Genomic DNA, 27,676 nt, shown 5'->3' on the forward strand with positions numbered 1-27,676 from the left:
CATTCATTAAACCCCTCTAAATTAACCTCTGTTCTTTAAATTACATGTATTTCAGTGTTTGTCAATTTGTAGTTCACACTTCACACTGTGTGAAAATTACATTAAGAATGGACCCATAGAAATGCTCCAGATTTACGTTAAATTATCTTTTTTTTACATTGACTTCCACTGAGAGTAGATTTTTTTCCTTCTCCTGTAGTTAACCTTTTGAAGATATGCGTATGAGTTTGACAGTGAAAATATTTTAAGTTATTCATTCATTTATTGTCTGTAAGCGCTTAACCAGTTCAGGGTCACGGTGGGTCTGGAGCCTACCCAGAATCCCCAGGCGCAAGGCGGGAACACACCCTGGAGGGGGCGGCAGTCTTTCACAGGGTGACACACACTCACACCCACGGACACTTTTGAGTCGCCAATCCACCTACCGACGTGTGTTTTTGGACTCATTGGAGTCACAGCGCTCATCATAATGCACAGATCTGATTGGCTGAGTAGCCTCACGTGTGATTGGTCTGTGAGTTTCCTGGAGCGCTAAACCCGAACTGTAACGACTAGAAGAGTCACACCACTTCAAAAACACACTCTGTTCAGAATTAAACAGCTCTTAATAGTTTATCAGTTACAGGTCCGGATCGGACAGTGTTTGGGTCCGGACTCGGACTGTGACCCCTGGTTTACTTGGTCAAAATAATGGGTCATTGGTCACATTTTCCTTAGTGATTTTTTTATCGTTTGTTGTAGTTTGTTTTTATTTATTTATTACAAATAGTGATATGCAAATTTACATTTATTGCACAATTGTGTAAGATAATGCAGTAACTGATAAATGTTAACATAACATTTTACATAAGTTTATTATACACTATAATTAACTCATTATACACATTGGCTAAAACCATGGCAAATGACCACTAATATTCAGTATTTATTATGTACTTTTATTATAAGACTGAGAGCTGAGAGAGTCCCAGATCCATAAATGACCAAAACTGATATCACTTGGTAGGTATTATCAGTGGTTTTATTTTTTTCTGTTCAAATGTTTTCTTGGAAATAGGGTACTGCAACATCATATATCAAAAATATTTCAACAGCAACATATCATTTGACACATTTCAAAATATGTAAAACAAAACAAGAGAGACCATTAAAACACAGAAGAAAAGTTTGCTATTGAACACAGTGCAGTTCCATCACTTGCCCTCATATTTGGGGTTGACAACCGTTGTCACGGCGCTTCTGTAGATCGGGTTCTGTGTCTGTGAAAACATTTAATTGAAGAATTTCAGTATACACTTATATCCTGTCAGAATATAACATTTATTAGTCTTCATTATTGTAATGCCACTGACTCTTGAATCAATTTTAATATAAATTTCCCCAACTAGTATTAACGTATAGGGCAGCCGTGGCATCTAACCCCCAACTGCTCCCCGGGCACCGTGGCTAGGGCTGCCCACCGCTCACTGCCCCCTAGTGTTCACTAGTGTGTGTGTAATTGTGTGTTTCACTGCACGGATTGGGTTAAATACGGAGAACAAATTCCTCTGTGTGCAAGCAGAGTGCCCAGTAAAGCGATTCTAATTCTAAAATCTAATCTCTGCTAATCTATTTCTCTAGAAAACATCACTGTTAATGGAAGACATAGGGGCAGTGCTCTGCTAGAAAGCAAATCTTGCCTTGCTTTAGTATTCTCCAATCACATTACCAAAATGAATAGGTTAAAAGACTGAAGCTGGTTTCTTATTTGAATCTGTGACATTGGCACAATATTCTGAAATGGGCAAAGGATAAGGGAAAGATAAAAGAAAATAAATTAACTAACGTACACTTTTGATTCTTCATACATCACTGCAGTTACCAGTCACGTTGTGCTTTATGACTGGGCCGTTTTCAACTGTAGAGCGCTGTAATGCCTCTTTCAGTTGTTTAGTAACAAGAGATTTGCAATGCACCATGGAATACATTCAGCTGATTTAGTGATCCAAGTGTTCACTAGAAATTAACAGTGCATTGTGGGAGATTACCGCACCCCCAAAATTTAATTTCACAGTTCCTGGCTAACCCATGCAATAATGCTCTAAAATGCAAACAATACGATCCATTTCAGTCACAGACTGGCTATTGATACTCGTTAAGATTTAAAGAATACATACCGTGTCCCACTTGGCATTCATTTTCTCTTTCTCAAACTTTGCAAACTCTCTGCGGTCATGGATAATCATAAGCAGTTTCCAGATTAGAAGCAGGGCCAGACCAATCAGAACAATGCCCCCGATTACACCCGCCACAACAGGAATGAGTTCAGGACCCGTGTAGCACTCTGGAACCAAACAGAAAGGCATTAATACACTTGTAGAACATTAAGAAGTGCTTTATTCTAATATTCAGGTCTGTCCCACAACAAGACCGTCTTGACCTTGGCCCCAGAACCTGAGCAGGACATTATTTTAGTATTTTAGACGTCAGGGTTCTCCATGAGCTCTATAGGTTCTATTTATAGGTTCTAGATGATGGTGAGACCGTGAAAACTGGCACAGTGAAATTTTGGAATCAATTTTGTTTTGTAAAAATGTTTTTTTTTTTGTTTTTTTTTTGACACAGATATAGTCATATAAATTATTTTCAGGACTTCATGCCGGCACAAAACAACATCCAGCGTCTCAGCGTCACCAGCGTCAACAAATTAGAGTTCAGAATTTCATTAGGAAAAACAGTTCTATTTTGATTATTAATAGATAATTAATAACTTGTCAAGTGAAAAATAATTGGGCTCATTACAATAAACAATAATAATAATAAAATATGTCATTATTACTATTGATTATTACTGTTATTTTATTATAAAAAGAAAAGTATTATTATTATTATTATTATTATTATTATACAAATTCCACTTCCTCTTTTCTAGTAAAGTTGAGACGCTGGGCAAAATGTAAATATAAATAAATGCAACGATTTAAGGTAAGATTTCCATTAGTATGACAGCACAAAGACATTTCCAAAGTTGAAACTGAGAAACTTTTTAAATATATGTTTATAATATGGAATTTTCTCAGCAAATTCCTGTTGCCATTACTGTATTTTTCTTTTCATAATGTGCCAAATTTTGTGTCGTTGTCTGGGTGTCAGCTTTTGACTGGTTTATATATCATTCAGCATTAACGGTGCTTTCACAGATGTGCAGTTCATGCAAGCCATGTGCACTACTGCACCACCATACCAACACGGATGCTGGCTTTTGATCCTGGCACTTAGAACAAACCGGATGGTCCCTCTCAGAGGACGTGGCATCCATGATTTCCTAAAATAATTGAAAATTCCGATTTGTCTATCTCACCAGACATATCTTACCCATTTTCTTCTACTTCACCTCAGTCCTTAAAGAACGCAGGCCCACAGAAGTCGTTCCTGGGTCCTGGCAGTGTTAATGGGTCCTGTTTATATATGGCTTCTTGTTTACATGATCGAGTTTTGACATGCATTTATGGACATGCAAAATGTGTCTGAGCCCATGCAGGGATTTCCTCTACAGAATTGTATCCGTTTTTAATGCCGTGCTACAGTTCCTTGCATCAGTTTCAATGAAATGACTATTTTAGTGTGTAAATCTGCCCAAACTGGGCATTAAAGCTATTTCTTCTTGATAGAAGGCACTCCTCCCCACTCCATCAACCACTCATTAAACTCTTCATAAAATTATTTATAAAACTCTATTTTAGAGCAGGGAAAGCTCAAAAATATACAAAAATAAATAGGGAAATAGGTAATAGCTTCTTGATGCAGAAAACTGAAGATTCTCACCAGGTGTCTCTGCCACCACTATATGAGCCCCAGAAGTCTTATTTGCTTGATAGGTGAAGTGGAAGTAGCAGTCATTTTCATCCTTCTCTTTACATTTATGAAAGTTTGACGAGTCAGTAGCCTTTGGTAAATCATCCACTTTTTTCACTGTCGTGAACTGCTTGAATTGGTAGCATGTCCCATTACATTTTGTTCGAGACCCCTGGAGCTCCTCCAGACGACACCTAACACAATCCCTGCACAGCAAAGAACAGCAGGAAAACATCATGAGTCTAAACATGGATTCCAGATAGAAGTTGTACATTAATTATTTCTTCAACAAAGTTAGGGTAGGTGAATTGGCTTCTCTAATAACTGTCCTGGTGTGTGAATGAATGTCTATATGTGTGAGCCCAGATATGGATTGGCGCTCTGTCCTGGGTTAAACCCTAGTGCCCGATGCAGTCCTCCAGGTGGACAGTCGTTTCTGGTTGAGAGTACGCTGTGCGCGTTTGGCTGCCGCTTCTCGCCAGTGTGTGTGTGTGTGTGTGTGTGAATTGAGCGTTCTGAGCAGTGTAGATTGTAAAGCGTCCTTGGGTGTCTAGAAAGGCGCTATATAAGTGTAACGATAATAATAATAATAATAATAAAAAGTAATTCAGTAAGATGTTATAATTTTCTATGTATTATTTTAATAATTCAACAGAGCAATCAGTCCTTTTTACCACCTAAAAGTAGCACACAGATACTGTGAATACATTACTTTTTTCTAAATAGTGCAACTCACATGAGATGAAGAAACTGCTTTGTAATTACTGACTGAACCGAGCCCATGGAGTGGTCAGGTTTGAAATAGGTTTGAAGTAGAGACTCAGACACACTAGGTGTCACTAGTGATAGAGATATTTCTTCATCACTGTGAACCGATGTTTTAGCATCTCAAGGAAGTAACATTTCTTTCAGAACACTCAGAAATAACTGTATTATGGAGAAATGCTGGAAATTGGTGGAATTCCTTTTTAAAAGGGTGGAGAATATAAATATAATAACAGTTTTACTCCTATATAAGACTAGTGCTGCAGTGTGTAGATAACATCTTTGGTCTCTAGAAAGGCTCTTGTAATTTAGAAAAAAAGAGTAAAGATAGGGTGACCAGATCTGAGATGGTGAAAAAGAGGACACATCTCCCCGGGGGGGCGGGGGGGGGATTGACTACTGACGTGCAGACTGACCAATTAAATGTTTACAGAGAAGGTTATCGACCAATAACGGTAGCTCTACAGTCAGACCGTCCAATCAGAAGATTTTAGGCTACTTCACCACGCCCCCTTCTCACTCAAGCGAACCAATCGGAGTAGGGGAGGGCGGGACTAGTTTGTGAACGAAACTTCTCGAAGTTCTATGTAAGCTCTAGAAAAACAAAATCCCGGACGTTTGTGAAATTCCGTCCGGACATTTATTTAAGTCTAAAAAAGTGGACATGTCCGGGTAAAAGAGGACGTCTGGTCACCCTAGTAAAGATCTACACAGAGCTTATACATTGCATAAAAATTTTGTAATATATTAGGCTATTTGTCAAAGGGGAAAAAAGATATTAAAGGGAATTTCTATAACATTCATTGCCTTGTCAGTGTTTATCAAATAAATAAATACATAAAAACAACAGAAAAAAACCCAACACAATACCTGAACCTGGATATCCTCAGCTGTAAATAAACACATTACTTGTGCTCCAGTTGTTTAAAACTGTAAAGGACAGTGAGGAAAAGCTAACTCATGTTTGTGTGTGTGTTAAAGTCACTCACTCTTCAAGATAAAGCTGCTCTCTGTTTTGGAAAACAGTCTCTTTGCTGCTAAGCTAGGTCTGTACATGATCTGTACTAGCTCTGTCCTGATCGGACAGGTCGCACAAAATCGGGTAGCCACAGGCACGAATGCTTTTTTGGAGACGTGTGAACAGCTAGTAATTCTTTGCAAACTGCTGAACACACGCCACTGGACAACTCAACACACTTGGAAGAGAATGCTAACTCTGCTGTGACCTGTGGTGTTAGCTAACCGGCACCAGTGCTGGCTAACATCCTAGCAATCCTCCCCTTGTGCTCAGCTGGACGTCTGATCGGCCAATGTTAGAGCCAACGCTCAGACCGCTGCTCCACTCAGGAGTACACATTTCATTAATGTTCCTAATAGTTTCCCCCCAGTGTATAACACCATTCATTTGTGAAGCCCCAATTTTGGTTAAACAGGGGGGTGGGGGGGTGTTTATGTATAAACAAGTCCCAGTTCCAGCCTTTCCAGCAGCCTGCCTGTGGGTATTGTTTCTACGCACCTGTGCTCACCACAGATTCCACCACATGTGGGACAGTTCTCACAGGTGGGACCCTTGTACTTGGGATCAGTGCATTTACAGACTCCACACTCGCAGGTTCCGTGACCATTACACTCGGTTCCATCATTGGCCTTACAAGGTTCCTTGTCCAGAGGACAGTCACATGCACTGCCTGTGTAGCCCTTCTCACAGATACATTTCCTGCATACACACTGACCATGACCTGTCACAGAGAAAGAGACAAACACAGTTTAGAGCTTTAGAAACTCACATTTTATTTTTAAATTATTATATTTTTATTTATTTTTAAACTTGATGGCGGAGAGGGCCGTGGTAAAATTGTGCAATAAATAACTTTAATTAGGTTAATGTGCAGCAGGTCAGTGATAACATTGGGTTTATAAAATTGTCTCAGGGTTAAACTTTCAGAAGTATATATATGAGGAAGGATTTACCAGTCTGTGAAAGACTGGTGGCACGGTTGGAACAGACAAATGCATACAAGAAACCATGTATAAAGATGATGCAAAAATGCCTCCCCCTTCTCTGGGCCCAATCTCTTTTAAGACAAACTGTGTCAAAGTGAATACGTAAATATAACAATATTTTTGGGGGAAATAATGGATGCCGTGTCCTCTGGGATAAAGAGGAGAGGGACCGTCTTGCTGGTTATAAGCACGGAGTTCAAAAGCCTGCATCTGTGTTGGTACTAATGAGTGAACATGTCATGAAGGTACTGTTAATGCAGAATAATATATAATATAGGACAGTCTCTTATTCTGGGAACACCTTTCTTATTTCAGTAAAACAAGGCCAATCAACACTATACATGGATTACCACAGCTTGGCTCCTTAGTAAAAAAGTCCAAGTTCTAAACTAGTCCAGACCTGTCATCTATTGAACAACAATTGGTGCAGTATGAGAGAAAAAAACACTACAACGGAGACCCTGAGCAGTTAAACAGCAGAAATCAAATAACAAGCAAAACTGGGTGAATATTTCAATTTCAAAACTGGTCTCCTCTGCTCCCAAATATTTTCACAGTGTTGTTGATAGAAGAGGGTCTTGCTGCATTATCACATAATAAAAGACCGTTTTTCTATGTCACAAATTATAGTTAAAAGAACCCCTGGGCTCCTCCTTAGAGATTCAGAATGCAATTCACTTTTACAGCGCTGTTCTGAAATCAAGGGTGGGGGTGTTACATAGTGCAGGTTCTGCAGTGCTGAGCCCAGAGTAGCAAGTCAGTGGAGAATCATGATGATCCTGAAGCTGTAATCTTAGTGTAGAGATACAACCTCATGTTGTTTATCTTAGATAAACTTTTATTGTATATCATCAGGCACCTCCAACGATCCTTACCTCCGCAGGGCTTGCCACCAGAACGTTCACAATTGAAGTTGTCACACTCGCAGTACTTCCCCTCGTACCTCTCCTCTGGGTCATCTCTTGTCTTGCACTCACACACTCCACACACACACTCTCCATTGTTGCTGCAAATTTCCGTGCCGTTGTCCTTGCGGCAGTTTGCGTCCTGATCCTCTGTTGTGACTTCGTCTTGGCTGCATTCACAGTAACGGCCCAAACGGCCCGGGTTACACCTGAGAAGAACAGGTGAGTGCATTTATGGAACTTTATACTTCTACTGAGATCAGATAATATAAGCATTCACTCTATTGTCCTTACTGTCCATGTACAGAAAAATAAACCTATTTACATACGACTGCCCTGGTCTAAATGTGGATAGCATGACTTAATTTTATATTTAAATAAGAGGACACATTACCCTCATTAACCTTTCCCAGTTAACACAGCCCATTGGGGTCTAACTGAAACGTCTGTGACATGCTTTAATCAAAATACCACAAGGATCCAAAAACACAACGCCATTCTCACCCTGCCAAAACAACCCAGTCTCAGCACCTGCTCCTTTAAATGAAAGTGACCACAGCTCAGTTCAACGCGAGAGCCCAGGAGCAAGAAGCAAAAGCTCTTGATTTTAACAATTTTTTGCTTGGTTCTTTTCTTTTCCATTCTTGTTTTGTGCCATTATTTATTAGGTATATTTATTGCTCCAAATACATGTTTGCACTCTCACATATAAGCAGCTCCAGTGTTGTGGCTGATACACAGAAGAAGAGGGGGATATTTATTTCACAGTTTGTGAATTCAGGTCCTTAATATGCCATTTCACAGAAAAATAATGAATTTTTCCCAATATATATCCCCTTTAAGGATGAACCAGTCTAAACAGACACAATAATATTTAATACTTTTAAAAGAAGAGAAACCATAATAGTTGATACTTGGCAACATTTATCATATATAATTTAACATATATTCAAACATAATTTTTTCCAGTGATGTTTCCTACCTGCAGATTCCACACTCAAGTGTTCCATTCCCAAAGTGACACTCTGGACTCTTGGGAATTCCATCTTTGTGGCATTCACACTCACAGATGAAGTTCAGGACGACCGACAGCTGCTCGTTGAAGCCCAGCGGCTTGATGTGTATTACCTCAGATTTGCTGTTAGATGGGCAGGTCTTAGCAGTGATTTCAATTTCAAAGTTCACCTGTGACAAAAAAGGAACAAGGATCTAGAGATATAGTGCCCTCTTTCTTTCAACAAAGGAACTTCTAAACCAGCTTTCCCCCAGGCTTCAAAACAAAGGATATGAAAGTGCAAATCTAAGGATTAAAGAGCTGAAATAATGCACAGTTACTGTAAACAATGTGGGTAGGTTTCACCAAGTGATAAAAAAAATCGTTTAAAATATGATGCGATTGCTATACTTCAAATACTTCAAAAACAGCAGGTAGTGTCTCTGTCACAGCTCCAGGGACCTGGAGGTTGTGGGTTCGATTCCCGCTCCGGGTGAGGAGTGTGGTGTTCTCCCTGTGTCTGTGTGGGTTTCCTCCAGGTGACTGTCTGTGAGGAGTGTGGTGTGTTCTCCCTGTGTCTGCGTGGGTTTCCTCCGGGTGACTGTCTGTGAGGAGTGTGGTGTGTTCTCTCTGTGTCTGCGTAGGTTTCCTCCGGGTGAGTGTCTGTGAGGAGTGTGGTGTGTTCTTCCTGTGTCTGTGTGGGTTTCCTCCAGGTGACTGTGTGTGAGGAGTGTTGTGTGTTCTCCCTGTGTCTGCGTGGGTTTCCTCCGGGTGACTGTCTGTGAGGAGTGTGGTGTGTTCTCCCTGTGTCTGCGTGGGTTTCCTCCGGGTGAGTGTCTGTGAGGAGTGTGGTGTGTTCTCTCTGTGTCTGCGTGGGTTTCCTCCGGGTGACTGTCTGTGAGGAGTGTGGTGTGTTCTCCCTGTATCTCCGTGGGTTTCCTCCGGGTGACTGTCTGTGAGGAGTGTGGTGTGTTCTCCCTGTGTCTGCGTGGGTTTCCTCCGGGTGACTGTCTGTGAGGAGTGTGGTGTGTTCTCCCTGTATCTCCGTGGGTTTCCTCCGGGTGACTCTCTGTGAGGAGTGTGGTGTGTTCTCCCTGTGTCTGCGTGGGTTTCCTCCGGGTGACTGTCTGTGAGGAGTGTGGTGTGTTCTCCCTGTATCTCCGTGGGTTTCCTCCGGGTGACTCTCTGTGAGGAGTGTGGTGTGTTCTCCCTGTGTCTGCGTGGGTTTCCTCCGGGTGACTCTCTGTGAGGAGTGCAGTGTGTTCTCCCTGTGTCTGTGTGGGTTTCCTCTGGGTGCTCCGGTTTCCTCCCACGCTCCAAAAACACACTTTGGTAGGTGGATTGGCGATTCAAAAGGTGTCCGTAGGTGTGAGTGTGTGAGTGAGTGTGTGTGTGTTGCTCTGTGAAGGACTGGCGCCCCCTCCAGGGTGTATTCCTGCCTTGCACCCAATGATTCCAGGTAGGCTCTGGACCCACCCTGACCCTGAACTGGATAAGGGTTACAGATAATGAATGAATGAATGAACTTCAAAAACAAGAGTACTTTCAAAAATCAAAATAACATTTTAAAGATTTAAAGAGTGAAGTATCTTTCTTGTTGACTAAGTCAATGAGCTAAATCATGGCCCAAATCCCTGGCCTGAAACAAACTAGATGTCAAGGTGTGCAAAGTTTGCTTTAGTTTTAGTGTTTGCTTTAGAATTAGACTTTGATGAATTAGAGTGTGTGATGATTTTAACATGCATTTGTTCTTAGTTACTTTGGCCTTGGAGCTACAGTGCTGAACAAAAGAAGTACAGTTTACATACCCCCTAAAGCTGGCATGGGTAAATTATATTAAGAAATCACTATATCCAATGCCCTAACAATAAAAAAGGAAAATATATTACATAAAAGGTTTTATCTGTGGCAGCTACAGGCCTGTAGATGTCAGTATAATTAATATAAGAGAAATGCAATATTTATCTCTTTCACTTGCCTTGCTGCACCCCGTGCAATAGCTCTAACCACTAGGGGGCATGCCCCCCACTTTTAGGAACCACTGGGCAAGTGATTGTCTACAAGCATGTAGTATTTGAGCGCTACAATGTACTGAGCCTTAAGTGTCTTAACCGTGCAAGTCCCCTTTAATGATGTGGGGGAATGAATACAAAATTGTCACCTCATCACCAATAGAGATGTTTGAACACTTTTTCCCATTCTCTCCTGTTCCCTTAACTCCATCCTTGCAAAAGGACACGTATGAAATGGACACTCCCTCTGGCAGCTTGGTGTTGTCCAGATTCAGCTCAGATGACAGAGACTGAGGCAGAGATTCATGAAATGACAAAGCAAGAGAAAGAAATTAAATCAGGCGTTAAACCTCCAGAGCGACAGGAGCCTACTGAATTATTAGCAGCACAACGTTTGACATAAACATCCTGAGCAACTAATAAAACACTGCTGAAGATTCTGGCCGCACGACTGCACCACAGGTGGTGACACTGCCACACAGCTCCAGGGCTGGTCCGGGGTTCAAAGACGGTCTGGGAAGAGTTTAGTGTGTTCTCACAATGTGTGAATGGGTCTCCTCCAGCTGCTCCAGCTGGCAGGTGGACTGGCTGTGTGAAACTGTCCACAGGTTTAAGTGAGTGGGTGAGTGTGTGGTGCCCTGTCTGGGATGCGTTCCTGGCTTTGACCCATTGACTCCAAGAAGGATCCAGACCCACCCAACCCTGACCAGGATGAAGCAGTTGGAGAAGAAGAATGAATGAATAAATAAATGAAGTTATAACTCACGTTATAGGCATCGATGATCAGCTGGATCACATTGGATGAGTTTGCAGAAAGTGTTCCTACTGCTGATTTAGGAATGAGCGCTGACAGCTCCTGTTAAAAGAGACATTTTCTTCTGTTCAAACTGTTATGAAGATGAAGGTTTGTAGACAGACTTGTGGGCAGTGGTGGACGAAGTATACAAACGATGTACTGAGTTAAAGTACAGATACCCAAGGTAGAATATTACTCCAGTAAAAGTCCTCCGTTTAGATGTTCACTCGAGTAAAAGAACAAAGGTATTCGCTTTCAAATGTACATTCTTTACAACGTCCTGTTTTCATTTCTGTAACAAGACTCTGGATTTTATGTAAAAATACTTTACAATGTCACTCTTGGTTTCAGCAACATTTCAACACAATGTCATTAATTAATCTGTCACTGATCTCTATTAAAAGTGTCATAAAGAATAAAACTATCAGATAGAACCCAACTGCTGTGGAATTACATTTTGTGAACAAGCCCCGTACTGATTTAAGATTCATTGGTATCTTATCTGGACGCTGCTGCACTGACGCTGAACTGGAGAGCTCTGCGTAGACCGACCCAATTTAACAAAGTACGCGCTGTAACCTGATTGGTGCAATTACACACTACTTTCATTTTCTAATTTATATTTTTTATGCATGAGACTAAAAGTAAGGACAGATTTCTCAGAATGTAGTGGAGGAGAAAGTAAGATACTGAACTTTGAAATGTAGTGAAGTTAAATCTATCCAAGTTGCGTCTATCGTCTGCAGAACATGTTCCCTTACATTTAATATGCTGAATTTAATTTATGGGAAGGGGTAGTAAAGCAAGGCAAGTTTATTTATAGAGCACTTTTCATACGAGAGCAATTCAAAGTGCTTTAGAGAAGAAAAAAGCATCAATTAAAAGCAAGAATAAAAATCATAAAAATCCATTAAAAGAATTAAAATAGTGCGATGAAAGGAAATACATAAAAAGAGTCAAAGAAAACATGATAAAAATGATTAAAACAATTTAAAATGATACAATAAAAGAAAAGAACTAAAGTGCTGTTACAGAATAAAAAGTGCAGAGTGTTTTAAACCGAGCTGGAGCTGCTCAAACAGGAGTGTAACGTAGCGCTACAGGGAGTGTCACTGAGACATATCTCCAGGATGGTGGGGTCCTAGGTTCAGTATTAACTGTCTGTGACCCTGTGTAGGTCTCCGTTGGATGCTCAGGTTTCCTCACTCCATCCAAAAACATATGTTGGTGTGTGGAATTGTCTACAGCTCTGTGTGTGTGTGTGTGTGTGTGTGACAGGGTGAGTGTGTGATAACCTGTGATGGACTGGTGCCCTGTCGAGGGTGTGTTCCTGCCTTAGGCTCATTTCAATTTCTAACATATTAGGGAAAGAAAAGACACAAACGTCATAGCCAAACATATGCAAAATTATGAAATAAAATTGAAAATTATGCAAAACAGATTTAATATTTTGCAATTTCATATTTAAGGAGCTTCTTTCGAAGCCATCAGATTTCACTTTGGAAGTCTGTACCCTCCCCTGGTGTCCAATGTCATCGCTAACAGACTCAGATTTGATTCTCCTGGAAGTGTTCCACTGTTGTTGACTATAATAAAGGTATAGAGCAATGCCAAATGTCAGACAGAGAGGGATGTGTTCTCTGGAGAGATGAAGAAGCACCCAGGGATGAGTTTGAAGGGTTTTGTGATCCATAACTAATCATCCAGCACCAGATCCTGACTCAGTAAGTATGGTAATGGCAGAATGGCATCAGATCCTTACAGAAATGCTCCAATATCTAGTGTAAAACCTTCCCAGAAGAATATGGTGTGTTAAGCCTGAAGTGGTGATGGAATTACATATTGATTCCCTTCATTTCAAACTGATGTTGATTAAACAGGTGTTAAAACCTCTCTAGCATTTGCACGTATTCAGAAGCACACAGTAACAGCCTAATAACTGTGTTACAGTGTGAGTCAAAAGTCGCAAGACACCCTTTTATCTGAATACTCCAGAAAGTAATGGGTGAGGGGCCTATCTTTTAGGCTATGTCCGGAACATGGCCGCACCATGCGCATCATATCCGCATATCAAAGAAATAAAAGGGTGTCCTGTGTTTTTTACTCACCCTGTGTACACAGTACGTAGCCCATAACAGCCCACGGTGACATATGTGTCACAAACACTTTATGAGGTCTGGAAAGTTCCCTACGCAAAGTCACTGCTGTGGTGTTTGTTACACTAAGATTTTAATCCAAAAATAATTACAGGATATTTTAGTCTGTTTTATGTTCCTCATACTTTAACTTTATAGTGAACTGCCTTTGGGATCTTATGGGTTAAAAGTCAACACAAAAAAGGGTAACACTTACCTTGTACAACGGCTGGACTTCTTGGCTCACAGCAAATATGGTTTGAATATTTTTCTCACTCAGAATATCAGCCAGCTGTGAGATAGAGGGGTAATCCTGCAAGAAAAGTCCAAAATGAGTTTAGTTACATTTACACGCTGACGTACTGCAAATGGAATGCACTTAAAAAGAGTAATCTGTGATATATTTATTGCACTAAATCATAAAATGACCAGGGTGTGTTATGAGCGATTAAGGAAACAAGCAAAGTTGAAGCACTGTAAACTCTGACAGCAGTGCTGCGACCAGTGTATTCTCCGTGAGGTTTGTTCTCTCTGGAGCAGAGCTCGCTTAGTGTTTTGTCCTGTGATCCCAACCACTGTCCAATCCCAGTAATGTTGCACAACCCAGGTTGCCAGATGACACACACACACACACACACACACACACGGAAAAGCCGACAAGAACAGGGCATTCTGCAGCCGTAGAAGACGGCAAGCAAACAGATAACATTAGATTGTACTGAACCTAAAACAAAGCCTCAGAATCTCCATAACCAGAAAAGCAGATCTCACTGCCGATGAATTTGAAAGATGGAGGCACTTCAGAGCTCAGCAAGACTACACGATTAACAGGTAAACAAGTCATTTTTGAAAAACTACAAACATACAGACATGAATTAAAATGTAAACTTTGTGGTTTATTTGTTTGAAACAAAGAAAGTAATGAATAATGAGTTCGGAAAATGAAGAGACCGCCAGAAGTTGAAAAGCATGAACGGAGATGAGGATGTTGCTCTATTCCTGCTTCATAGGAAAGTAATATTGACTTATTTTTGCTGTAGATCAAACTGACTCCAAACTCGGGAGAGTGCTAACAGCATGAAAGTAATCAAAGTACTTAAAAATACTAAACAACTCGAGTACCAGTTTCTGTGGTAATTCATTCATTCATTATCTGTAACCCTTATCCAGTTCAGTTTATCAGTCCAGAGCCTACCTGGAATCATTGGGCGCAAGGCGGGAATACACCCTGGAGGGGGCGCCAGTCCTTCACAGGGCAACGCAGACACACACACACACACACACACACATTCACTCACACCTACGGACACTTTTGAGTCGGCAATCCACCTACCAACATCATGGACTGTGGGAGGAAACCGGAGCACCCGGAGGAAACCCACGCGGACACGGGGAGAACACACCAACTCCTCACAGACAGTCACCCGGAGCGGGAATCGAGCCCACAACCTCCAGGCCCCTGGAGCTGTGTGACTGCGACACCTACCTGCTGCGCCACCGTGCCGCCCTTGTGGTAATTCAAACAGTGAATAAATACTTACAGTCCTTTTTTTCCCCTCAATCACACAGTTCCATCTTAAAATGTGCCATATGTCGTTTTAATTTTTGTCGCATGATTTATAGAATGCAGAATTTTAGAGTTGTTGCACCTCCTCATTTGAGGCTCTTCAAACGCAGTTTAACCTGAGCACTGGAGTAAAACAAGCACGGCTCTGTACTCATCACTCCAGAGCTCGTGCACTAAAGTCTCCTTCAGTTTTTCTCCATTTAAAGTAAAAGTCTCAGAAAGTGGTGTGGTACCTGATAAGGCAGGGGGAGAATGCTGCTGTGTTGTTTGACCCTTGTGGTATTTTGATTAAAGCATGTCACACACATTTCATTAAGAACCCGGGGAACTGTGTTAATCCTGCATTCACCTGCATCAGTAACATGAACACACTGGAAGGCTGTTCTGAATAAGTGTGTAACTGATTAACTATGTGGCTTCATACTTACAAAATAATCACTCTTGGTGTACTCGCTGTTCTCCAGGTAACACTGACCATCATTGGGAAGTACAAGGCCGGCTAGTTTTCCATCGCCTGCAAAATGAAACGAAGCATCTGTGGAGAACACCAGCAGCTTGGTTGCCGTCCTCCAGCCGATCTCCTGAAAACCACACAGTGAAAAAGAACACATTCTATGAACAATCCAAGGCCTCAGGTTTTTGTGAAAGCCAGGAAGGCTAGAATAGACATTAACACTGATCTGACTGTGACTTTTATGGTAATCAATAGTTACAACAATTGTCATCACAGAATGTATGTACAATTTTTTAGACCCCTGTTACAATTTGGGAATTCAGCTGCTAAAGTGAACCAATTAAGGCCAGACATTCTGCTGTGCTCCCCGTGACACCTCGTTAAGTGATTTGACTGTATTAGCAAAAATAAGTCAACGTTACCCACATCTGAAGCAAGAATCATATTTTTTTTTACGCTTTTCAAAGGCTGGAGGTCTCTCCGCCGTGCTTGAGTTTGTTCCCATTTGCTGAGTTAGGGCTACATACAAACACCTGACCTTTTTCCAGTTCTAAAACAAACCAGAGAGCTAAAAAATGGCAACAAGACTTTTTCTGAAATGTATAAAACCTTTATTAGATTAAACTCATGAACATCAATCATGAAATGGGAATCTCGAGCACGATGCTCAATGCTATGCATGGGTCTAGAGGGTTTTAAAGCCCCAGAAAATGGTTGTGTAATGTAACTGCACTCTCTGGATTGCTGAAACACCTGACACATGTCACGTCTGAGAATAAAGCATGCATTTTAGCTCATATAAGCACAGCTTTAATGGTTGAGACCTCCGAAACAACAGATCCAGGTTTTAGTCTCTTGGATGTTTTTGTCCTCTCTAAAAAGTTATCAAATGTGCTAAGCCTGAGAAAGAAGTGGTAGAAAGGAGTGATGGAGCACCATCCAATACCTTGAAAAGCAGAAACTGTTACTGCAACAAAGCAACACAAACTCCTTATTGGTAGCTTTCATTTCAGAAGATATTTCTGTGTGAGAATGTGTCCTCAAGCCTTTGACCTTATAGTGTATGGTTCATTAACCAATAATGAAAGCTCTGAGAGTTGTGACAAGATGAGTTTTCTGACTTCTGAACCACAGAGAGCACGTCAAACATGGGTTCAAGTGGGCTGTGGTTATTTCCTGTTTAGCATGGACTTCTAATTATACTACAGACACAAAAAACCTCAGGTACATCCTCTTCTGGCACATGGGCTTCTTATCTTAACCTGCCACTGCTTTTTTACCCCTACTACCACTTTCAGAGTGTTCCACTGCCCATTGGAACTGAGTTAAAAGCTGTAGTGTACAACTGATACAGTTACAAGTGTATGTTCCCCTACTAAACAGGATAACCCTTCTGATACGTCATCGGATATAATTAAGGTTTAAGCTGTCTGACTGGACAAGGCCTCAAAGGCCCCACCTCTGAACCCAATCTGGAGCTGGAAAAGGCCACAAAACATGTCTCACTTTACAAACCACAGCCTGCATGATGGCATCAAACCCTCCCTCAGGGAAGTCCAAGTTTCCGGAGGTTTTCTGGATGCTGACAATGTCTGTGAACGCCTGGCCATTGCTGGTAAGGTTCAGGACGTTCTTGTAGCTGAAGGGTCGTGTGCAGGAGAGTGGAGCGCATGGGTTCGCCAGCTTGGTGGGAGTGGTCATCACAAAAGGCATCACCAGCTTCTCCATGAATGAACCAAACCCTGTAGATGAGAGGCACGGGTGCTGTTTGAGTGCTTACAGGAACGAGATTTCCACTCAACGTTTGTCCCAGTTTGTTTATGTGGCTTTTGCGACATCTCATTCTTAGTGTTGTATATTTAAATGCAGGTGCTTTGTAATTGTGTAATTGTGGTAAATGGTTCTGTAAACAATATAATACAACATATATGGACCCCCATTTAATTACTGAGTTCAACAGATCAGCCGTACACAAGAGTTTTATACAAGTGTCCTTTTAGTATCATTCTTTGGAAATAAATATAAGCAAGTATGCTTTCCATTTACTTTTATGTACCTATCAGTGAGTGTGTACACGTTCATTTATTGTCTGTAACCCTTATCCAGTTCAGGGCGGCGGTGGCCCTGGAGTCTACCTGGAACCACTGGGCGCAAGCCGGGAACACACCCTGGAAGGGGCGCCAGTCCTTCACAGGGTGACACACACTCACACATTCACTCACACACACCTACGGACACTTTTGAGTTGCCAATCCACCTACCAACGTGTGTTTTTGGAGCATAGGAGGAAACCGGAGCACCTGGAGGAAACCCATACAGACACAGAGAGAACATACCACACTCCTCACAGACAGTCACCCGGAGGAAACCCACGCAGACACAGGGAGAACACATCACACTACTCACAGACAGTCACCCGGAGGAAACCCATGCAGACACAGGGAGAACACACCACACTCCTCACAGACAGTCACCCGGAGGAAACCCACGCAGACACAGAGAGAACTCACCACACTCCTCACAGACAGTCACCCGGAGGAAACCCACGCAGACACAGGGAGAACACATCACACTACTCACAGACAGTCACCCGGAGGAAACCCACGCAGACACAGGGAGAACACACCACACTCCTCACAGACAGTCACCCGGAGGAAACCCACGCAGACACAGGGAGAACACACCACACTCCTCACAGACAGTCACCCGGAGGAAACCCACGCAGACACAGGGAGAACACACCACACTCCTCACAGACAGTCACCCGGAGGAAACCCACGCAGACACAGGGAGAACACACCACACTCCTCACAGACAGTCACCCGGAGGAAACCCACGCAGACACAGAGAGAACACACCACACTCCTCACAGACAGTCACCCGGAGGAAACCCACGCAGACACAGAGAGAACACACCACACTCCTCACAGACAGTCACCCGGAGGAAACCCACGCAGACACAGAGAGAACACACCACACTCCTCACAGACAGTCACCCGGAGGAAACCCACACAGACACAGAGAGAACACACCACACTCCTCACAGACAGTCACCCGGAGGAAACCCACGCAGACACAGAGAGAACACACCACACTCCTCACAGACAGTCACCCGGAGGAAACCCATGCAGACACAGGGAGAACACACCACACTCCTCACAGACAGTCACCTGGAGGAAACCCACGCAGACACAGGGAGAACACACCACACTCCTCACAGACAGTCCCCAGAACCTGGAGGTGTGTGACTGCGACAGTACCTGCTGCTCTACTGTGCCACCACGCACACACACACACACACACTCACTCAAGGGTAATTTTATTAAGTGAACCTAAGTAAATGTTATGTAGTAAGCATAGTAATATTTGTGTGCTTGTAGTATACTCAAGTGTGTGTGTGTGTGTAGCACATGAGTCATACTGAAGTTGTTGGCAATGTCACAAGATGCTAGTAAACTTAGCCACAATCTGCCCAAGTAAACCTTAAAACCTGTTACTTAGAAATAGACACATGTAGAAACACCAACAGCTCGGATAAGAAGTGGTAAACCATCACAGCCCACAGCAGGGCCATGCATCATGTGAACAACAGACTATAATCTCTCATGGCCTCTCAGCCCATGTCACTCATTATAGTGTTCTAAGCTGCCGCTGGAAAATTAAGCACCAAAACTCCATGAAATGGGTTTCCAAGGCTATCCAGGAGCAAACATTAGACTTGAACAGTCCGAGTGTGTCCTCTGGAGTGATTAGTCATGAAGTAGTATGGCAGTTCCATGGACAAATGCCAATAGTAACATTTGGTGGAAGGATGTAAGACAAACACTCTGGGGTTTATAATAATCAGCCACTTTAAAAGATTACTGGTTTACTTCCCAGTGATGCCTCAGATGTCTCGAGGGAAGCCTGTGTCATTGAGGGAGCTATCTCACTCACTCACTCTCTTTCTCTCTCACTCTCTCTCTGTCTCTGTCTCTCTCTCTGTCTCTCTCTCTCTCTGTCTCTGTCTCTCTGTCTCTCTCTGTCTCTCTCTGTCTCTGTCTCTCTCTGTCTCTCTCTCTCTCTCTGTATCTCTGTCTATGGCTCTGTCTCTCTCTCTGTCTCTCTGTCTCTCTCTGTCTCTGTCTCTGTCTCTCTCTGTCTCTCTCTCTCTCTCTGTATCTCTGTCTATGGCTCTGTCTCTCTCTCTGTCTGTCTGTCTGTCTCTCTCTCTCTCTCTCTCTCTCTCTCTCTCTCTCTCTCTCTCTCTCAGGACCTTGCAGGTCTGATGTCTTCTTCTGGAGGACTAATATACAGTGACCTCTGTACTAAGTGGTACTATGTGCATCATTTTGGCTCGGATTGGTGAATGCAGTGCACATGTAAACACACCAGTCTGAACGTAAAATTGGAATGAATTCACTCGGATTGGAGGAAATCTCTGCATGTTACGTAGCCACAGTCTGAACACACACAAATAAGATTTGACTACACGGGCCCCATACTCCCCAGACAAACTCCAAACTTCTGTGGAAATATTTCCTTAAAAAAAAGACAGTGGGCTCCAACTATAGCTTTGTCCATAAACCTGTAACAGTGTTATTTACTGAACACATCTGCTAGGTCATTTATTCATTTATTTACACAGTATAAAACAGACACAACTCAGAAATGTTACAGTGATAATTCCACTGCTCACCAAGCCGTAGGTCTGAAGTGAGGTCTTGCATCTCTCGGGCAAGTTCGGTTCCTAGATTCTTCACATTTTGCAGGTTCTGTATCATGGAGTCACTGAGGTCCATCAAGTAGTACAGGTCAATGGGATAATCCTCTGCCCTCTTGAACTTCATATTAAATTTCTGAGGCTCACCTGCAGGACAGATTTCAAATGAGGATCAAGGCTCAGTTCAGGTCCTGCTCCTCAATATAAGGTTACAGACCTACACAGATTCACTGGGCGCAAAGATAGAACACACCTTGCACAGGACTCCAGTCCATCACACACTTCTATCGATAAATATGTTTGGACTGTGGGAGGAAACTGGAGCACCCAGTGGACACCCACACAGACACAGGGAGAACACATAGACCTCCTCAAAGACAGTGACCCAAGGCAGGGTTTGAAATCACAGCCTGAGGACCCTGGAGCTGCAGAGCCGCCGTGCTGCCCGACACGCAACGGATGGAGCTAGAGAAAGCTTCCAAAATAACGTGGCTGGATAAAGCCAGATGGCAAACCAGAGCAAACATCCAAGTTGCTTGGTGAACTGTTCTCAGACTGAGGTGTTAAACTCCAGTAGCACTGCTGTGGCTGATCCACTCTCACCCATACAGCATACTCCAATATTCCCCCACCACATGAGACTGTACCTGTAGTTCTACAAAGTGCACCAAGCACGTACCTGCTCTTAGGTCGAGTGTGACCTTCTGAGGCTGAATCTGAGTGATCTGGTCGGGCTTCAGTTTCTCGGCCACATCTTTCTTTCGATTTGTTACATCTTTGTTTTCGTTGATGGTGACATTGCCGCGAGGGTTTTCCACATTGATGTATGCACAACCCTTACTGAGCAGAACTTGGAGCTCATCACATCGTGAAAACTTGTAGTCCTGCAGTGGGGACACACAGTGGGGTCTCAGCACAGGAAAACGGTAGGCCACCTTTCAGGTTTGAAAATATATATATATCCCAAACATTTAAAAACGAAATGGGGAGAAAAAAACAAAAACAACAAGAGAATTGGACAAAAATCCACGGACTGGTTCGTAAAAGTAGGTTTTACATTAGCTCAAAATCCAAGTGGGCGGAGCTTAATTTTTTATTTGACTAATCCCATTTTTGATTTGTCAGGACCTAAAGAATAAGGGGGAAAAAGATTTTGTCTCTGAGCCTCATGGTGTAGGAGATACATCCCGAAGTGCATTTCGCTCCGCTATAGCGCCACCATTAGGCCAATCAGTGTAATTTTTGTTGTCCACCGAGATGCACACAGACTACATCTGAGTGGTGTTTCTGTACGACCTACGGTCTCTTCTACATGTGCTTAACCCTAAAACAACAGTACCCGATAAAAGCTCTGTGCACCTTTCATAACGGCCATTGTCTGGCAGAAGTGTGGTCATGCTAATGTTTGTTTGAGCTATTTTTTTCTGGCAAAAGTCCCACTTTGAATTCACAGCCAACACAAGCATGTGTCCCCCATATGAGCAAATCCAGCTGGATAAATCAGGAGGATAAACACTGGCCACATCTCGCCTCGTCCAATGAAAAAACATGTATCTCCACGTTTGTGGATGTTTACTTCACTTCATCGTCTGAACACAGCCACTGTCCGTCACACGGTGTAAAACTGTGATGATGAATGGACCAATAGAAATGCACCAAAATTACTTAAGAACGTATTTTCTTTCTCCTGTAAAGTTGCTATTTTGGAGACACACGTTTTTCATTGTACAGCAGCAACATATAGATGCCTTCCAGGTTTAGTGATGGGACCGGTGCGGGTTAAACACATAGCCACACGTTCAACACACATGAAAAAACCGGGTAGGCCACATTACATTACAGCTATGTTCACATTACCCAGCTAAAGTGACACTGATCTGGTTTTTTCAAGGCTGTGTGGACAGGTCCCATCTTTTCTAATCAGTTTCCTTTGTGATCGCATTTAATTGCTGAGCTGTGAGGGTGTAGCTGACAGTATAATTATAATTGTACTTTAATTAATTGTACTATAATTATACTTTAAAATATTATAATTAACTTTTTAAATACCACACTTAGTGAATTACTCATTGTGCTTATGTTAAAAATAGCTGTAATGAGGCTACTGTTGTAATGCAGTGTGTTACTATGATTTATTACGTTTCACCACAATGAAAACAGTATACAATTTATATATAATTAACCCCCATCAAAATATTGCAAAAATAATGTCTTTTTTTATTTAAATAATGGCTATTTATTGCTCTTTGTATTCTCTAAATAAATCACTATATTTCCAAGAATGGGCAGCTCACACAAGCGCAGATTTGCCTTTTAATGTCTGTTTTATTTTGGAACAAAATGATTTAAACGTGAAGCAACTGTGAAAAAAGACTTGGGATGAGACTTTGTGAAGTAACATTGGTTAAAAAACTAAAAACACACAAGAGACAACTCTAAATCTTATTCAGGAACCTGCTCAAGAGTCTTTACCAAACCAAAGGAAGGGGAAAAAAATACTATACTTTTTGTGTACACCATCCACACTGCTGTCCGACCCTGATGCAGTCACCGCAGGAGAGACCCGCAGCTTTTGTACATTCATTACCGTCCGCAGTCGCAGCGTCTGCAGAAGAGCGGTGAAAGAGGAAGTGCTGTTTACAAAGAAAACAAACACTGATGTGCAGAACTAATACGCTTTTATTTAACTTTTGGAGGAAGGTAGAAAATCACCCCCATTCTTGATTTCACAAAATTTGATCTTTGTTACGTTGGGATTTTACCCCCTAAAAATAATTACAAAATGTGGCAGGACATGTGCTCCATGTTGTTTCTTTGGTCTGTTGTATACTTCTCATAATTTCGCTTGATGGCGAACAGTGCCTGGACTGGGTTAGTTTTGAATTATATTTCTCTTTCATTAAAGGCGACATTCACAATTGTAATAAAAAAACACGTTTTATGAAATTCAGTTCAGGGTCGCGGTGGATCCGGAGTCCACCCGGAATCAGTGGGCACAAAGTGGGAACACACCCTGGAGGGGGCGCCAGTCCTTCACAGGGCGACACACACTCACACATTCTCACCTACGGACACTTTTGAGTCTCCAATCCACCTACCAACGTGTGTTATTGGAGCGTGGGAGGAAAAAAAAATTGTGTATTTTTTTGAAGGCTTCTAATTATATTCTATTTATTTTTAATTTATTTGTATCAGTATTTACACCACTGCCCTGAAAGTTAAGAAGAGGATCTTACCCAGTTCAGCCACAGTGATGCAGAGGAGTCCCAACAGAGCTGAAAACATCACCACCTTCATGTCCATCTAGGAATGGAAACAAATTACACAAGATAAGGCAGACTTTACACTTTCCAGCATGAGGCTCTTGTTTTATTGTGTGTGTGTGTGTGTGTGTGTGTGTGTGTGTGTGTGTGTGTGTGTGTAATGAAAGGGAGGAGCCAAGAGTAACAATAAACATATGTCACACACCCTGAGTACACAATACACATATTCAGAAAGTAAAAGATCACTATCACAGATTCCTATCATGATCGCTTGACCATAGAGTTCAGTTTTGTCACGGCATTAATCCTGACAACCTTTATAAGGCTTTACAGACACTATAATTAATATAAAACACAATATAAAACTCTAATAACATAAAGACTTAACACAATACATGAATATTTATAAACAGCTACTAATATCAAAGAGACATGGTGGTTTAGATGTAACTGAGACTACAATGACATCAAAAGGCCTGAAATTAGACATACAGGGGTTAGACAGTGAAAGTGAAACACCTGTCATTGTAGTGTGGGAGGATTCATGGCTAAATTGGAGCAGCCTGGTGGACAATCTTCATTAACTGCACACTGCACCAGTAAGAGCAGAGTGTGAAGGGTTAATTAGCAGAGGGTAAGAGCAGAGTTTTGCTCGAAATATTGCAATGCACACAACATTATGGGTGACACACCAGAGTTCAAAAGAGGACAAATTGTTGGTGCACGTCTTGCTGGCGCATCTGTGACCAAGACAGCAAGTCTTTGTGATGTATCAAGAGCCACGGTATCCAGGGTAACGTCAGCATACCACCAAGAAGGACCAAACACATCCAACAGGATTCACTGTGGACGCAAGAGGACGCTGTCTGAGAGGGAAGTTCGGGTGCTGACCCGGTGCCGTGTATCAGGACGACAATGCACCGATACACACAGCGAGACTGGTGAAAGACTGGTTTGATGAACATGAAAGTGAAGTTGAACATCTCCCATGGCCTGCACAGTCACCAGATCTAAATATTATTGAGCCACTTTGGGGTGTTTTGGAGGAGCGAGTCAGGAAACGTTTTCCTCCACCAGCATCACGTAGAGACCTGGCCACTATCCTGCAAGAAGAATGGCTTCAAATCCCTCTGACCACTGTGCAGGACTTGTGTATGTCATTCCCAAGACGAAGTGATGCTGTATTGGCCGCAAAAGGAGGCCCTACACCGTACTAATACATTACTGTGGTCTAAAACCAGGTGTTTCACTTTCATTATCCAGCCCCTGTATATCCTTTAGATGTAAGCCTTAACCAGTTCAGGGCGGCGGTGGGTCTGGAGTCTACCCGGAATCACTGGGTGCAATGCAGGAACACACACTGGATGGGGCGCCAGTCATTGATAGCGTGACACACACTCACACATTCACTCACACTTACGGACACTTTTGTGTCTCCAATCCAAAGTGTGCTTTTGGAGCGTGTGAGAAAACCAGAGCACCCGGAGGAAACCCATGCAAACACAGGGAGGACACACCACACTCTTCACAGACAGTCACCCGGAGGAAACCCATGCAGACACAGGGAGGACACACCACACTCTTCACAGACAGTCACCCGGAGGAAAGCCACGCAGACACAGGGAGAACACACCACACTCTTCACAGACAGTCACCCGGAGGAAACCCATGCAGACACAGGGAGGACACACCACACTCTTCACAGACAGTCACCCGGAGGAAAGCCACGCAGACACAGGGAGAACACACCACACTCCTCACAGACAGTCACCCGGAGGAAACCCATGCGGACACAGGAAGAACACACCACACTCCTCACAGACAGTCACCCGGAGGAAACCCACGCAGACGCAGGGAGAACACACCACGCTCCTCACAGACAGTCACCCGGAGGAAACCCATGCGGACACAGGGAGAACACACCACACTCCTCACAGACAGTCACCCGGAGGAAACCCACGCAGACGCAGGGAGAACACGCACCAGCACAACACACACTAACACACCACCACCACGTCAGTGTCACTGCAGCGCTGAGAATGATCCACCACCACATCACATCTGCTCTGTGGGGGTCCAGAGCGCTGGAGAACAGGGGGAAATGGGGAAAATAGCGTAACCTTTAAGAATACGTGGAACCTAGTGTAAAAAGCTGGACGTTGTGTTCCAGTGAAGCTCAGCAGTGAATGAGAGGTCTTGCTTTGACATGTTTGGTACACACACATCCTGACAGAGTTCCTCTGACTAATGAGAATCAGATCTATGGGTGGATTACACATTAACTCGGACAAAAAGCCGTGAGACTAATCTAGACAGGAAGCAGAGTGCAGGGTGGGTCACAATCCTGGATTCCCACTTCTTTTCACACATTTCAAACAAACTGTGCTGATCAAAGCACAGCACCTTCTTTTTTAAATGAGCAAGAAACAACTGCTATTCTTGATTTTCTTCAAGCGCTTTCAAAAGAAATCATTGCCTCACTTCCTGTGCTCCTGCCTTAGAAAGGTTTACAATGGGGTTAAGTGTGGTTTCTACTCAACACAGAAGTGAGATTAGTGACACAGAATTTTGATCCCCTCTTAAGTACTGAGTGAAGTAGGAAGATTTCTTTCAAAAGCACAAGACTAAGGCGCAGTAAGAACAGGTCTACACCGTTCTACTTTATAAACACAGCACTAAATAAATCAGAGGACTAGGGTCTGATTCCCCAGGCAGTTAACCACAGCATGATACACCTTGGGCAAGGCATCCTTCACTACATTCAGCCACATCTGTGTCAGGATCAGGTCAATTCCTAAGATCAATGGAATGGAAACTGAATATTCTAGTTTTTAAAAGAAACAACTAATAATGCAGTTACTCACCTTCGCACCTGGTGCTCTCCAAGACCTCAGTGATAAGAAACCTGACTTCAGAAGACACCTGAAGAAAATTCACACATTATTTACTTCCCAAACTGCTGTTCACGGGACGTGACGAGAGTGGAAGCCGAATCAGGGTCAAATCCTCTGTCAAAGAAGTGAAAAAAAAACAACAACAGTGAAACTCTGAGTGACCTGCTTCCAACAATCTCTCTCTCTCTCTCACTCTCTCTCTGTCTCACACTCTCTCTGTCTGTCGCCCCTCCTACATTCTTCCTGTGCTCTGGCTTGTCACTAAAGCTACTGCCTGCGTTTCTGACTCTGCTGTTGCTGCTGTTCGGACTTGGTGTGTCCAGGTTTTAACTTGTCGTTGTCATGGTGTTTGTGCTGTCAGGTATTTGCAAAAACCGACTAGAAGGCAGGGCCAAACGTAGCTATTTTTTCAAGACCTGAGGCTAGAATTTTCCCCTCAGCCCTGCCTTTCACTTACAGTAAGTATGTGCAGTACACACACACACACACACACACTCACACACACACACACTTATGAAGCTGACACTGAGCTATGTTCAAACTTCTGATACATAAACTGAAATAAAGCACACTTTTGCTACGTTTAACAACGTAATCTACCGAAATCCATCAGATCAAACACTAGTAAATATGCTTAACTTTTTTTCCCACATTATATTTACACATTAAACCAAATTCATACAGAAATATATTTGTTTGGGGCTCTCGTCCATGCTGAGCTTCTTAATAATTACATTCATTCATTGTCTGTAACCTCCGGGTGACTGTGAGGAGTGTGGTGTGTTCTCTCTGTGTCTGCGTGGGTTTCCTCCGGGTGACTGTCTGTGAGGAGTGTGGTGTGTTCTCTCTGTGTCTGTGTAGGTTTCCTCCGGGTGACTGTCTGTGAGGAGTGTGGTGTGTTCTCTCTGTGTCTGCGTGGGTTTCCTCCGGGTGACTGTCTGTGAGGAGTGTGGTGTGTTCTCTCTGTGTCTGCGTGGGTTTCCTCCGGGTGACTGTCTGTGAGGAGTGTGGTGTGTTCTCTCTGTGTCTGCATGGGTTTCCTCCGGGTGACTGTCTGTGAGGAGTGTGGTGTGTTCTCTCTGTGTCTGTGTGGGTTTCCTCCGGGTTGACTGTCTGTGAGGAGTGTGGTGTGTTCTCCCTGCGTCTGCGTGGGTTTCCTCCGGGTGACCGTCTGTGAGGAGTGTGGTGTGTTCTCTTTGCGTCTGCGTGGGTTTCCTCCAGGTGACTGTCTGTGAGGAGTGTGGTGTGTTCTCCCTGTGTCTGCGTGGGTTTCCTCCGGGTGACTGTCTGTGAGGAGTATGGTGTGTTCTCCCTGTGTCTGCGTGGGTTTCCTCCGGGTGACTGTCTGTGA

General features: G+C 42.9%; 1 protein-coding gene across 1 annotated transcript; it reads right to left on the reverse strand.

Annotated features, from left to right (window-relative positions):
- Positions 1-786: 786 nt before the first annotated feature.
- On the reverse strand, positions 787-26,543 carry LOC136675594 (integrin beta-1-like). Its single transcript, XM_066652225.1, has 16 exons — positions 26,296-26,543; positions 23,405-23,471; positions 22,673-22,773; positions 20,848-21,052; positions 20,145-20,315; positions 16,973-17,208; positions 15,441-15,593; positions 13,663-13,758; positions 11,281-11,370; positions 10,664-10,804; positions 8,491-8,693; positions 7,479-7,717; positions 6,116-6,338; positions 3,805-4,040; positions 2,157-2,323; positions 787-1,259 (listed from the first exon to the last, which is right to left on the reverse strand). Exons 2-16 carry the CDS (start codon positions 23,469-23,471, stop codon positions 1,194-1,196), a joined length of 2,394 nt encoding a protein of 797 aa, XP_066508322.1. The 5' UTR covers positions 26,296-26,543; the 3' UTR covers positions 787-1,193.
- Between the last annotated feature and the right edge of the window lie 1,133 nt (positions 26,544-27,676).

This window comes from Hoplias malabaricus, chromosome X1 (genome assembly GCF_029633855.1).
Source record: "Hoplias malabaricus isolate fHopMal1 chromosome X1, fHopMal1.hap1, whole genome shotgun sequence".
Classification (NCBI taxonomy): domain Eukaryota; kingdom Metazoa; phylum Chordata; class Actinopteri; order Characiformes; family Erythrinidae; genus Hoplias; species Hoplias malabaricus.